Source organism: Orcinus orca, chromosome 13, assembly GCF_937001465.1.
Source record: "Orcinus orca chromosome 13, mOrcOrc1.1, whole genome shotgun sequence".
Classification (NCBI taxonomy): Eukaryota; Metazoa; Chordata; class Mammalia; order Artiodactyla; family Delphinidae; genus Orcinus; species Orcinus orca.
The window spans coordinates 803,215-818,134 of NC_064571.1; the positions used below are offsets into that span (position 1 = coordinate 803,215).

Consider the following 14,920-nt stretch of genomic DNA (forward strand, 5'->3'; position numbering starts at 1 on the left):
GGGCTTCATTCTTTGCTCATTTAACAAGTGGTGGCAAGACTGCCTTACATAAAATGTGAACATCTCAGTACCATGCTCTCTGAGTGACAAGAACATAAGGATAATAACCTGAAGAACGAACCTGCTCATGATTCATGCTCAAGGCCCTAAGCTGGACCCAGTCCTGAGCGGAGTCCTTGTGCTCTGCTCGGACAGATGCATCTCCCAGGAACCAACATCTCCTAAACAACTTACACACAAGCTCTCTGCTGCTGTTTGAACATTTGAACACTCACCAGTAAACTGCTTTAGGGAGGAAAAAATGCTGCACAAGTATTTTTTGGCTGTTCACAGAGCACTGTGTTTATGAGCCGACTTTTACTAAAACATTAGCCTGCTATAAAGAGTCCACACCAAGATAAACATTTAAAAAAAAAAAATGAGGGAGGAAGAGAGGGAGAGAGGGAGGGAGGGCGAGAGAGAAAAAAAGAAAGAAAGAAAAAGGAAGGAAGGAAGGGAGGGAGGGTGGAAGGAAGGAAAGAGACAAATTCTGCTTAATCTAAAGGCTAAGTGCTTACCCTTTTCTGGTGTTTTAAACGTGTGACTGGTTGAGGACTGCTCCTTTGGAAAAGCAGGAGAGGGGTTTTTGACTTTGCTGTCGGAAGACGGTGTGAGATCAGAGCTCTGCGACTCTTGGTGACCACCAGGCTCCGCTCTTTTTTCAGATCCACTCTGGGCTGCTGAACTGGCCTCACTACTGTTATTTTTCAAAGGTGCATTAAAACTAAATCCAAACAAAGACCCGGTAGCTGAACTGTTGCCAAATGCAAATGGTTTTGACTTTTCACTGCTAAAAATGCTTTTAACAGACTCAGAACCAAATACAAACTTTGGAGGTGAAACCACTGCTTTTGTTGTTGTTTCAGGTGTGCCAGACACCCCGCCAACTTCTGAGGTTGCACCTGCCACATCATCACCCTGTGCCGAATCCGTCCGTTCTCTGGTGGTTTCCTCTAGCACAGCTACGGCGACTTTGCCGCATGGTGACTCTCTGGGAGTAGTCGAACGAGAAACATGAGGTGTTATCAAAAAATCTTTTTCTTGGGCTAGTTTTGCTTCATCAAATATTTTCTTAAACGAGTCTGCAACATCCTGTAGTTTAAAACGGACAGCTAAATGCTCTACTTTTCTTTCTCCGTCTGCAAAATCACATGCGGTCCACACCCACACTCTTTCTGTCCCTTTCATATTTTGCAAAGCCATGTCTGGAGTTATTCTGTGGTTGGCACAAAGCTTTAATACCTGGTCCCTTCTCATCACTATGCGAACTTGCTTATTATCATAATTCTGTAAAATCTTTATGTCGCCAATGCCTCTTTCTTTCCACTGCCCAGCATCTTTATCATACCTATAGAGTTTGGCTCTGTGACTAAAAACAACTTGTTCATTTTCCTCACCACTGGACACCTCGACTAGATCAGGCAAAGGGACGACAGGTTCGAAGTGCTGTCCATCTCTCTCCTCCTCCTGAGTGACATCAGAGTCTTCATCCGTGCCCACTGAGGCCCCACTCTGATTTAACTTGGCAGGAGACTTAGACGGGCTCAAAGCAGATTTAAAACTGAAGTTAAACCCGGTGGTTGACTCACCGAAGCGGAAGAGATTTTTCCTCACGGGGCTGCTGGCCAGCGGGGAGGCGTGCACTGAGCTGCTACTCACGCTGTCGTCCAGAGCGTCTTCCCTTAGGTCATAGCTGTCCCACTCGAGGGTGGGCCCGGCGGCCTCAGGACTTGGCATGCCACTCACGGCCGCAGCACTGGCAGCTCCTGCTCCTGAGCTCTTACTCTCTTCGTCAGTGACTTTTGCTTGATCATTTGTCAAAAACGTCTTGAAATCTTTTAATCCGCTCTTCATCTCTTCCGCCCTCTGGATTAGCTTGGCAGCTCTGCCAGTATCCACAAGCTTATGGGGAGTCTGCAGTGGAATATCTAACAGAAGTCGCTGGCATTCCTCAAATTTCTGTTTGAATTCTTCAGCCAGCTCGGGTGTTTTGAATTTTGCTGCCAGCTGCTCTAGTTTGGCATCGCCATCAGAAAAATCACTAGCCAACCACATCCAGGCCCTGTCCGACCCGGAGAGGGGCTTCAGGTGCATGGTGGTGGTGATCCAGTGGTTGGCACACACCTTCAGCACCTGCTCTCTCCGCATCAGCATTCTCAGTTTACCGTTAACTTCATTTTTGAGAATTTTTAAGTTCCCCAAACCCCTTTCTTTCCACTGACTTATCTCAGCATCAAACCTAAACAATTTTACCCGCTGTGAGTAAAGAACTTTCTCATCTTCTTCTCCTGTGACAAGCTCCACTTTCTCAGGCATCTGGACGACTGGTTCAAAATGGATATCGTCACTGTCCTCAGTCTTATAGGCGTCATCATCTTTCTCAAGGTCAGCACAAGTGTCGGCTTTATCAGCCATTTTACTACTTTGTGAGGAGAATAACTTCTCTCCAGCACCCGAAAAGCCCTTGAAATTGGGGTCTTTTTTGCCAAACTGAAACCCTTCTCCTGAATTTGATTTTGCAAGATCTGCAAAGGTAAAAGTGCTGCCAGTTTGACCAAGAACCACAGCACTCCCGTCTTTCTGACCGCCAGCATCCTGAGCCTGACATCCAGCGTCATCTCCAAAGGGCTTTTCACTCTTCCTCCCCTGACTTCCCGGCTCCTGAATGCCAAATTTAAACCCGTCAGCAGACACAGGAACAGAAAAACTAAATCCTTCTTTTGTTGACTTAGAGTCTGTATTAGAAGAACTCTGAAATGTAAATGAAGGTGTATTTTCTTGATCCACACGCCCAAATTTAAATCCTTGTTCTGCACTGCCAAACTTAAAGGCTTTTTCTGAAAAGCTACTTTTAAATCCTGTTCCCACCTGACTTCCAGAAGAGTCATTTGCCTTAGTTGTTGAGCCCAAAGTGAAAGCTGAAGGTTCTTCTGCAACAGGTTTATGGGCTGGTTTAGAGACATCACAAGCCACACATTTTAAGGAAGAACTCTCATTTCGCACAAAGCAAACGCTGCAATCCCACTGTCCTTCCTTCTTGGTGAATATCCCTTCTAGACCACTCTTTGGAGCCTTGCTTGTCTCTGAGGTGCCAAACTTGAAAGAGGCAGGTGCTGGGACAGCAGAAGCAGGTAAACTCTGTTTTCTTGGATTCTGACAAGCCACACATTTTGTAGAACTTCCTTCATTTCGTACCAAACAAACGCTGCAATCCCACTGTCCTTCCTTCTTGGTGAACATCCCTTCAAGTCCACTGTTTGGAGCCTTGCTTGTCTCTGAAGACGCAGGTGCTGGAGCAGCAGAAGTGGGTGGATTCTGACAAGCCACACACGCTGCTGCACTTGCCTCATTTCGCACTAAGCACAGACTGCAATCCCACTGTCCTTCCTTCTTGGCGAAAACTCCTTCAAATCCACTCTTTGGAGCCTTGCTTGTCTCTGAAGCACCAAACTTAAAAGAGGCAGGTGCTGGGACAGCAGAAGCAGGAAAACTCTGTTTTCTTGGATTCTGACAAGCCATACATTTTGCAGAACTTCCTTCATTTTGTACTAAGCAAACACTGCAATCCCACTGTCCTTCCTTTACTGAAAAAACAGATCTGAAATCACTGCTGGCAGATTTAGGAAGATCTCCCTGGCCAAATTTAAAGGAAGGCTGCTGAACAAATGAAGATCCACTTTTGTTAGCAGACTTTGTATTCTGACATGCAATGCATCTAGATACAGTGGGTTCATTTCTTACTAAACAAATACTACAATCCCAGTGACCTTCTTTCTTTGGAGTAGTCAATGCAAATCTATCTGGAGTATTTTCTGAGCCAGATTTAGGAGTGGAAACAGTTTCAACTAATGATGAGCTAAGGAGCTCTTTACTGCTTGGGTTTAGATTTTGGCAGGATACACATTTCTCAGCAGTTGCGGCATTCTTTAATGAGCAGCTGTTACAATGCCACCAAGACCCTTCTTTCTTTGCAACCTGAAATTCAAAGTTCATGTTTCCGGCAGCAGATTTGCCAATATCCTTGTCATGACCCGTGGGTTCTTTTATAGTTCTCGTAGACTGACTGGAAGTTGTGGCTCTGTTTGCTCCTGAGGCTTTTAACATGCTCTGGGCCTCTTCAAACTTGCACTTAAAAAGTGCTGCCTCCTCGGGTGTCTTGAATCTAATAGCAAGCTGTTCTGGTTTGGGTGACTCGTCTGCATAGTCCAGAGCGTACCACACAAAGGACCTGTCCGAGCCGGCGTTGGGCGCCAGGGCCATGTCTGGGCTGATGTAGTGATTCGCACAGATTTTCAACACTTGCTCACGTCTCATCAGTAGGCGGATTTTACCGGAGGTTTTGTGCCTTAGTATCTTTACGTTGCCAATTCCACGCTCCTTCCATTCTCTTGATCCCGCATCAAAACGATACAACTTGGCACGATTGCAGAAGAACTCTTCCTCGTCCTCCTCACCAGTTCTCACTTCAATCTTATCGGGAAGAGGCACCACCGGCTCAAAGTGAGGGCCGTCGTCGTCCTCGTCCCCGTGCGCACTACCCCCATCAGTATCATGACTCTTGTTGGCCGGCTCTGCAGCAGGCGTTCCAAACACTGATTTCCCTGGACCGTGGAAAGTAAACATATCATCACTGCGTCGAAAACCAGAATTCTTTTGCTGAGTTGGGCCCATGTTTTCAGTAAATGAAATTCCAGGCACATTTTTGCTTCCAAAATTGAATGTATTTCGAGGTCCAATGGTCTGAGCAGCTTTTGTTCCACCGTAGCTATCTCCTTGCAATGGTTTGTCTGAAGTCAGGAGACCTAAAAGGCTTTCACTATTAGTGTAAGTCGTAGAAGGGGGCTGTGCCACAACCTGTGGTGAGGAAAATGTGAAGTCGCCATCATTTGATTTGAAATTTGAATTAAATTTAAAAGGAGTTGGCTGTGATGTACGCACAGGTGCTGCCAAAGATGGCCCCATGCCTTCACCTGGCACAGGCTGGACAAAATTGGTTTTTCCAAATTCCATACCCTTAGATTCTGCAGATCTTGAAGCATGAGCTGCAACTGGAGGTTTTGTAAAATAACCTGGTTCTGGTAAAGGTGGATTTGTGCTTGTCTGTTGAACATTGTAATTAAAGTAATCATCACCCCTAGGTGATAGAATTCCTGTTGCAGGAGACTCAAAACGCAATGGGGGACCATACATCTCTTGAGAGAACATACAAGCAGACGAACTCTGCACTGGTGGTGTGTGCATCTGCTGTGAGTAGGCGTAGATATGCTGCTGAGGTGGAAGCCTATTCATGCCATAAACTGGTCCCTAGGAAAAAAAAAATAAAGAGCACATTTTTGTAGGTTGTCTATAAAACTATAGCTTAACTAGATACAATCCAATTCTCATAAACCTCAAGCATGAGTACAGGGTAAATACATCACTAGGGCATACAGTGCATCCTTAAGAGAAGACACTTCTACATTACTGCAAAGATACTTACAGCTCTAGTCCTCCTTGGAATATAATGAAAATTGCCTTAACTAATGACAGCACCTTAAAAACCTAATTCTCCTACAACAGATTCATAGAATAAATACCTTCCTCACTCCTAAACAAGGTATCCAATGATGTTAACAATGATGATGATGACAATGAGGACTAACGTTTGTTAACGTGCCAACTGGGCACAGTTCTAAGCACTGTACATATATTATCTCATCTTAATATCCTCGAACACCCTATGAATTAAGGCATTATTATCCCCATTTTACGTATGAGGCAACTAATGCATAGAGAAGTTAAGAACTGAAGAGCCAGGGCCTAGAGGCACCCAAGCCCGGTGTCTCTGCCCGGCTCTGCTGGATGCCGGTCTCCGTGGACACTTGGTCACAGCGCCCCAGGCCTGCAACTTACACACAGCACTCCAGTGAGGACATCAGAGTCCTGCTTCTGTCACGACCGAAAGACGAACGACCCACCACCACCCCAATTTAAAAATATTCTAGATGTTCACATTTATTGTAACATAGAAATTAACTGAGAAACATACTTCTATATCTGAGAGAAATTTAAAATATCTGTTATCTGGTGGGACATTTAAGTTTTAATGCTGAACTACTTCTTGAATTTCTCTGTAGGAAGCCTGGACAGTTAAAAAGGAGATACTTATAAATGTATAAATTATTCCTTTGTTACCTTTGTGGGAGTAACATTAGCTGCTGGTCTGAGTAGATACTGGGAATTATATGCTGGTGACTGACTATAATACATTGAATGGCCAGTAGTTGCAACTAAAAAAAAAAAAAAAAAGAAAAGAAAAAAAAAGAAAGAAAACACTGTTAAAAAAAGTCTATGCTGCAGTTAGGACTATCTAGGCAAGAACTATAAATACAAAAGCAGTAGAAATCAAAGAGAGATTTAACTACATAGATTTTTTTTAAATTTCTATACATCAAAATACATCATCATAAAGATTACCAAATGACAAACTAGGAATGACCGCTAGGTGTGACACAGGAGGAGTGAGAGCAGCAGCAGGGTGTCAGCAAGAGCAGAGTCCCCACAACAAGCACCACAAGGAGCCAAGACGAGCGGTGGGGCCGCGCCCTGAGAAAGAGGGGCACGACGGGGAGGCACAGTCGTGCCGCGTCAGAAACACAGGGGGGATACACTAGTCACAGGAAGGACTTAAGGAACCAAAACGCACGTCATGGCCTCAGGGCCACATTTTTGAAGTGAGCCTTGAAAATCTGCAGAATGACATGGCTGCATGTTTTAAACTCAAGCTGAGAACGTTCAGGTCAAAAATCACCTAACAAATTCATGCAAAGGATCTCACAAGTAACACAAAATGTGTTCCCTGGCTTAATAAAAAGGGCACAGCATGACTGACACTCATGCTGGTGTCCAAACTATCCGCTCCATCTGTTTTGTGTGTGTGTTATCAGGAAACCAGCAACTAGAAGACACTCATGTTGATGGTAAAAACAACCAACAATCATTTACTTGATCTGTTTTAAGAAAGTTTTAACAGAAAACAAAACAACTTAAAGATCATTTATACCTTTACACAGAAGAGGAAGCAGAAATTGTGACCCAAGAGGTGCTGGGCAGCTGACTGTGGAAAGCCCTAAAGACCCAGTAAAGGCAAGCCAGGCTGTCTGTCCTCTATGCAGTTACCAGAGAAACAGAGCCACTGCAGAGGCCCAAGCCTGAGCGTGGAAAACTAACGGGCTGCCTGATGATGGCTACCATGACATATTCTGGGGAGAAAACAGGCAAAGAACACAGAACAAGATGATGGATATAAGCCAAGAATCATAAAGTCTGAAACTTAACTGGTGACTTTATCAGGGATAGTGAAAAAAAGTACTAAAAACATCCTATAGAAAAAAGGCACCCAATGAACAGATAACTCATGAAATATAAAGGATTATAAAGTGTTGAGCATGCCTAGTACTAAAAAAACAAAAACTTAAAAGCTGGTATTATTTTTGTTTTTAAAAATAGGCAAGGTTTTTATAAACTGGTAATAGCAAACACCTGGCAAGAGTGCAAAGAGATAGGCACTACCAGATACTGGTGGTAAGAGTGTAAAACCGGCACAGCTTCTCAGGAAAGCAATTTCCCAACACAAGAAATTTTACAAAACCCTAAAATCCTAGGACTGTGTTCACAGCATTATTTACAATAGCAACAACTGGAAATTTTAAAATAAGGGAATAAAATCTGCAGAGCTTCCACATGATGGATACCTTGTATTCATTAACAGTACTGTCAAAAAAACGTTGAGTAGAAAACTGCTCAGAACTTAAATATTTAAAAACAGGCTACTCGTCTCCATACGTGATAAAGTTCTCTAATATACAAAGAGAGAGGACCAGAAGGAAATGCTCCAAAATGTTAGCAGAACTGTGTGATATGGTTAGTGTTTACTTTTCTTTACACTGGTCAGTACTTCTGAATATTTCTTTATTATAAGCTTATTGTTTTTTAATCATCTTCTTTTAAAAAGACAACGACCGTCTTGGCACATCTGCACCTTCATTAAGAAAAACAGTCTGTGAACACAGGAATGGGAATCAGGAGACCTGAGCTCTCCTCTCAGGGCCACAAAGCTGCCTGCAACTTTGTCAAATAGTCACTTGGGGTCTCCATTTTTCTCACTTGTAAAATGAGGATGTGCTGCTTCTACCCATTTCATAGAGTAACTGCAAGAATAAAATGAGACAATGTGAATGTTATGCTTATATGTGTGTGTAACAACCAGAAGACCTGTTATGCCTGTACAAAGAAGAAGAAAACAGAACTTGTGACCCACGGGTGCCAAATGATGACTCCACACAGCACTCGGAGAGCCAAGGAGAAAGCCAGCCAGCTTGCCTATCTTCTGTAGTCAAGGCTCTACACAGTGCACACGGTTTAGGTAAACAATGTTTAAACTCTGACTTCTCATGTATTTATCTGTGACTTACATATGACATTTAGTGAGTTTGACTTCACAAAGATTTTTCTATTACTTTGCACGCACTTGGAGGACACTGTTATGAGAGGACCATGAGTTTGCCTTAAGTATGGCCCTATGGACCAATCACACAAATGTGTGAAACTAGGCCACACCATTCTGAATCAAAACCAATTAATCTAATTACCAACATTTCAGGAATCTGTCTCATGTGAAAGAAGCCTATTTTCCCCATCACTCTGGCTGGCTGGGGACAAGTGGCTTTAAAGTTATAGCACTAGAGTTCGAACCCCGGCTCTACCAATAACTATCTGTACAATAATGGGTAAGTTACCTAACCCTTCCAAACCCATTTCCTCATCTAAAAAATGTGGATTCATGATGGTACCCACCACTCTGGGTCACTGTCATTAAATAAAATTACATACACAAGCACCTTGGTACACAGACAACCACAGGAGACACAGTCCGTACCCTTTGGTTCATTAGGTGTTTAATGCATATTCTAAGTAAATGCCTAATGCACACCACCCACACACAAATGCTCACAATAATCATGTGATGCAAAGTATTAGTTCCAGGTTTCAAACAAACTGGCTCAGAGAGGTAAGTTAAGAGAGCACAACCTAAAACTCCAGTATGCTCTAGCTCCACACTCTTTCCTTCTATATATGACCACAGTATTTCAAAATAAAAAGTTTCCCAGGACTGTCATACCTCTCAGTATGTCATCAAAATAATTCCCAAGACGTTTAAGTTCTTAACTAGCCATCTCTTAATGAATAACGCTGTCAGTTAACATTTTTTCAATCATAAGGCATAGTTCCAACTCAGTCTCAGCTCCTCTGAGATGTGCATTAAAAGGTTCTTTAAGCCTTTAGCCTTTATATAAACAGGGTCAGATAAAGCTTGTTTTGTTTCTGCTTAGAGTTATAGAAATCCTGGTAATACCAAATACAGCTTAAGTAACATATAGGCAGACATAGACAGACGTGTATATAGATAAATGTATACAGACAAGGTGATTTCACAAGTTACCTGTTCAAAGGAGGAGAAAGTACAGACTTCACTAATACCTGGGAGTATCCAGTTGCCAACTCACCTGTTAGTGGGGCCCCATGAAAATTCTGTGACCCCTGATATCCATCAGGCACTGAATCTGGTCCATAATTCTCTGTAGGCCAACGATGAGGGGACCCTGAGTTACCGCTATTTAGTTTCAACTCCTGCATTTCTTTCTGTTGGAAGAGGAAACAATTTTAAGCAATTATATCACGGCAGACACAGTGCTAGAGCAAACTTAATACTTGATGATGCCTTTTAAGAGATTCTATACTCCAGTAGGATCTGAGTACCAGGTGCTGATTTAAAACATGATCCTTAATTTGTCAAAGCTTGTTATTTGCTCCCATTCTTTCACTCCTTAGTACCATTACCTAATTCATTCATTCTAGAGTCAGCTCTAACCTAAACAATGGCCTCATCTCCCTTTCCATTCTGCATTGGCTTAAAGTAATCTTTCTAAAGTTCAGCTATAGCCAAGACACTTACCTGCTCAAAAAAACAAGTACCTACGAAATGAACTTCTTTCTCTGACACTGCCAGTGCTCAGCAGCATCGCCCCAAACGCCCTTCCAGTGCCTCACTGCACCTGCTCTGCTCTTCAGTCCACCTGGACTGCTCTACACCCCACATTCCCTCCCAGACTAGCCTCCCACTCAGCCGCATACGCGGTGCCAAACACTGCCAACCTCTCAAGGTAAAGCTCAAATGCTCTACTGGGAAAGGGAAAACTGCTAACACTTGCTCGGAATATATTACCTATAGTGTACTGTATATATTATGTGTATACAATGACACATTCCAGACAATTTACTTACGCTCTTAGCTCTTAATTCTTACAAAGTTCCAAACCGGCAGACATAATGCCTTCCAATGACAGCTAGTGGTCAGCAATCAGATCCATCACTTTGTAGACAACCAAATGACAACGCCCTCCCCAACCCCAGAACCTACAAAGCAGACACTTTTCAGGAATAGTAAAATTAACAAATGAGGTCAGAGACAAATCCAGAATGTCTGCTCTCTTCTCCTAGAAGTATTTTAGAGGGAATTCCCTGGCAGTCCAGTGGTTAAGACTCAGAGCTTTCACTGCCGTGGCCCCGGGGTTCAATCCCTGGTCGCAAAACCAAGATCCCACAAGCCGCACAGTGCGGCCAAAAAAACAAGTGTTTTAGGAAAAGAAATTTTCTGAAAACTGTAACTCTTGAGGTGAAAAATATCTTGAATTTTCAAACTAAAATTTTCCCCGTTCGTCTATCTACTGTGTCTAGTCCAGATGCTACACATCCAAAAATAAGAAACTGATGGAATCAACTGGAAAGTTTTACTGGTCACTACTGGTATCTGGACCATAGATTTAAATATGCAATTAAAGCTATAAAAATAATTTTAAAAATTCAAACAACTAGAACATATGATGAAAACCGGTTTCAACAATTCTCACTCAACTTTACAGATGAGAAGCCAAACAGACAGAAAGACAAGGAACTCCCTGACCCGAGATCATTCATCAATGGCAGTTAGTACTAGAACTCAGCTTTCTAGGCACACGGACTAGTCCTCCACTACTAGTGCTTCCAAGAATACAATGTTGGGTACCAGAAACCTACATGGTAAGTATGTAATATCATAACAAGCCACGATCATAAAAAATTAACATACAAAATCTCTGTGCAGGGACTTCCCTAGTGGCACAGTGGTTAAGAATCCGCCTGCCGATGCGGGAGACATGGGTTCGATCCCTGGTCCAGGGAGATGCCACATGCCGTGGAGCAGCTAGGCCCGTGTGCCACAACTACTGAGCCTGTGCTCTAGAGACCTTGAGCCACAATTATTGAAGCCCATGCGCCCTAGAGCTCACGCACTGCAACTACTGAGCCCATGTGCTGCAACTACTGAAGCCTGTGCACTCCGGGGCCTGTGTGCTGCGACTACTGAGACCGAGTGCTGCCACTACTGAAGCCGACACACCTAGAGCCCGTGCTCCGCAACAAAAGAAGCCACTGCGATGAGAAGCCCGCGCACCGCAACGAAGAGTAGCCCCTGCTCGCCACAACTAGAGAAAGCCCGCAGGCAGAAACGAAGACCCAACACAGCAAAAAATAAGTTTAAAAATTAAGACAAAAAAACTGTGCAAATTCACAAGTGCAAAAAATACAAATAGTATTAAGTCTCACAAATTGCTGACAGCACTGCAATAGTCACACACATACCAATACTTCCTTGCTGTAACTTTAGAAATATGAATGACTTAGTTCTTGTCAATGAGCGTGAAACAACTTACCTGTACTTCCAACTTCAAAGAAGTAAAGCTCCTTTGAGTGTTATGGTTAAGGTCATTTCCATAAAGTTAAAATAAAATCATGTTCACATAACTATTTCTTTACATAATTAAGTCAAATTCATATGAAATATTAAAAAGATAAAGAGGCCTTTTGAAGTTTAGACCACTTGTGAAGTCCTAGATATAAACTTAACATACACAACCACAGTCAGTCTGAGACAAACTCACACACCAAGGTATGAAGAGTATATTTCACTAGTTCAATTCAATCACCTGGGAACCTCCTCTATGCCAGAAACAAGGCTATGTTTTGGATAGAGGAGTCTCTACCTTTGAAAGATTCGTATCTAGTGGAGGACGCAGACACTTAAGTAGTTTCAAAAACATGCTAAGTGTAGCGCTTCCCTGGTGGCGCAGTGGTTGAGAGTCTGCCTGCTGATGCAGGGGACGCGGGTTCGTGCCCCGGTCCGGGAAGATCCCACATGACGCGGAGCAGCTGGGCCTGTGAGCCATGGCCGCTGAGCCTGCGTTTCCGGAGCCTGTGCTCCGCAACGGGAGAGGCCACGACAGTGAGAGGCCCGTGTACCGCAAAAAAAAAAAAAAAAAAAATATGCTAAGCGTCAAGATGAAAGCACGTAAAACACAGTATGATTCTACAGTCACATGGCAAAGGAACATTTTGAACAGTTTTAGAAATAAGTGAGAAAGTGGACAAGGAAGGCATCTAGGAATAAGAGAGGCGCAGTTTAGAGAAATCAAGTGATTTACCTTAATGGCCTCTACTTGTTGGCAGATCATTTTCAATAAAGAATTTTGATCTTCTGCCCATGGAGGTGGTGTTTTGGGAGAATACTGAAAAAATAACAACAAAAAAGTACTTAAAACATTTAGAACAGAAATGTATTCCACAGTAGAGTGACTCATTTCTTCCCCACTTACCTTGTAACTTTTATTTGGTGATAGAGAGTATTTGGTGGGAGACGGTGTAGAATGTTTTATTTCTGAATCTGCATTTCGCAAAGAACCATTTCTATAAAGAGGCCCTCCTTCACTGAAGTCATCGAGCTCCTGCATGACTAAATTAAGCATCTCTTTTACAGATTCCAGGGGCACGGGCAACTAAAAACAAAAGGCATGAATCAATGGCTTTAGCCTGCAAAATTACCGAAGTAGAACTCTCTCTAAAATAAACACAGATTTTTTTTTCTTACTAATTTACATTTTTCACTTTTATGTAACAAGCACATTATACTTTATGTAACAACAAACATGAAACTGCTGTGTAATCAAAGGCTTCCAACCCTCAAGTCCATGCTGTTTCTATCCCTCGTTAGCCACAGTAATGGCAGAGCAATGTTAACTGGGGAAGCTTTTCCACGTGAACAAAATTAAGTTACTGACGTTTACTGATTTTTTTTTTTTTTCGGTACGCGGGCCTCTCACTGTTGTGGCTTCTCCCATTGTGGAGCACAGGCTCCGGACGCGCAGGCTCAGCGGCCATGGCTCAAGGGCCCAGCTGCTCTGCGGCATGTGGGATCTTCCCGGACCGGGGCACGAACCCGTGTCCCCTGCATTGGTAGGCGGACTCTCAACCACTGCGCCACCAGGGAAACCCTAACTGATTTTGAATATGAGGAGAAACACAGATGTTGGAATGCACCAAACATAAATCCTAATCCAAGAGCAGCAACACAAACTAATCAACAAAACAGGTGGAAGGTTGAATGTAGTTAAGGTTAATACCATCACAACAGCCTCAAACTGCTGACAGCTGGGAAAAGGTAGTTACATCAGATGGTCATGATGAGAGAAACGCTCTCAAGTAGTCGGTGACATGTTTAACTGTGAAGTCCGTGCAGAAACAGTCCTTAGGTGGCAATATTTGTTGATTTCATTGCCAAGATAACAAAAATAAATGCATACCTTGGAAACCTTTTCTAATTCCCTAACAAGCATTTTTTGCAAGAGTATAAACTTAAGTGCCCAAGTTTAAAAAAAACACACACACCCCACCCCCCCAAACCTAAGGCAAAATAATGCTAATTAAATATTTAAACACCCTCCATTTTCCGCATTAATAAGGCACCACTAAACATTTTTGAAATTACCAAAATATACAACCAAGGCAAAAGTACTTATCAAAATAATAAGAAAGTACAAACAACCTGCAACTTACTTTCTTAACCACTGAGAGATCTGAATCACTGTCATCTAAAATCTTTATCAGGTAGTCTCTGGTCTTTCTCAGGTAATTTTTGCATTCTTCTTGTTCTTCAGAAGAAAGTGCATCATTTTCAATGTCTTCTGCTTTTCTGTGAAAAATCTATACACAGAGTGCTTTTATGAAACAATTATGTTTTAAAACAAAAACCTTTTAATTCAACTACCACACAACTTACCAATGCAAGATTCCAATAAGAAACGACATTATTAATAGATTCAAAAGCAGCCACAGCATCGTCTATATTTCCATTAACTGCATCCAATATAGCACATGTTATGTGTGCTTCCTCTTCATATTCACCCATTTCAGATGCCTAAACATATTGGATAACTTTTAGTCAAATTGCCTCTACCCAGAATATCAAACCCAAATGATTTCCCAAAGATTTTACACGATCTAATGAGATTAGCATCGCAGTACTCTGCCATACTGTATTTGTGACAGCTAGTGGACTCAGAAAACAAGACTTCCATGAGATAGCCAAGCAACAAATTTAAGCAGTTTATACTCCCACTTCTTTGTTTATAAATTGGAAATCCACATTTCCAGTTAGTTCACAAAGGGATCCTCCATTACCTGAATGTCTGCACTATGAAAATGTTTAAACAGAGGGTCAATAGGTTCAGGGATACTGCTCTTCTTTTTAAGTATCTTCAACAATGGCAAAACCTTCTTCCAGTAATGAACACTTCTGCCTATGTATTCTCGTTGATCGTAAAAAGAATTAAGACCACTGCCCTAAAAAAATACAAAGTTAGAAGAGACACAAACGATCAGATCCAAAAATTCATTTATAGATGGTCTGAACAACTGGTTAAAATTTCAAATCAAGGCAAAATAGAATCTCAAAAGCCATATGCTCACCTTT

At 42.4% G+C, this 14,920-nt stretch overlaps 1 protein-coding gene across 3 annotated transcripts in view; it reads right to left on the minus strand.

Moving 5' to 3' along the window:
• The window catches only part of RGPD4 (RANBP2 like and GRIP domain containing 4), a 54,136-nt gene that overhangs the window by 17,233 nt on the left and 21,983 nt on the right, over positions 1 to 14,920 (minus strand). For 2 of the 3 annotated variants that reach the window (XM_033401654.2, XM_033401653.2), the window contains exons 13-20: positions 14,629 to 14,790; positions 14,228 to 14,365; positions 14,005 to 14,151; positions 12,768 to 12,947; positions 12,597 to 12,680; positions 9,585 to 9,720; positions 6,214 to 6,308; positions 558 to 5,343 (exon numbers count right to left, since the gene is read on the minus strand). In XM_033401654.2, the coding sequence (XP_033257545.1) occupies positions 558 to 5,343; positions 6,214 to 6,308; positions 9,585 to 9,720; positions 12,597 to 12,680; positions 12,768 to 12,947; positions 14,005 to 14,151; positions 14,228 to 14,365; positions 14,629 to 14,790 (5,728 nt within the window). Of the gene's footprint in view, positions 1 to 557; positions 5,344 to 6,213; positions 6,309 to 9,584; positions 9,721 to 12,596; positions 12,681 to 12,767; positions 12,948 to 14,004; positions 14,152 to 14,227; positions 14,366 to 14,628; positions 14,791 to 14,920 lie in introns of those variants that run through there. The other variant, XM_033401657.2, reaches the window with a different exon arrangement.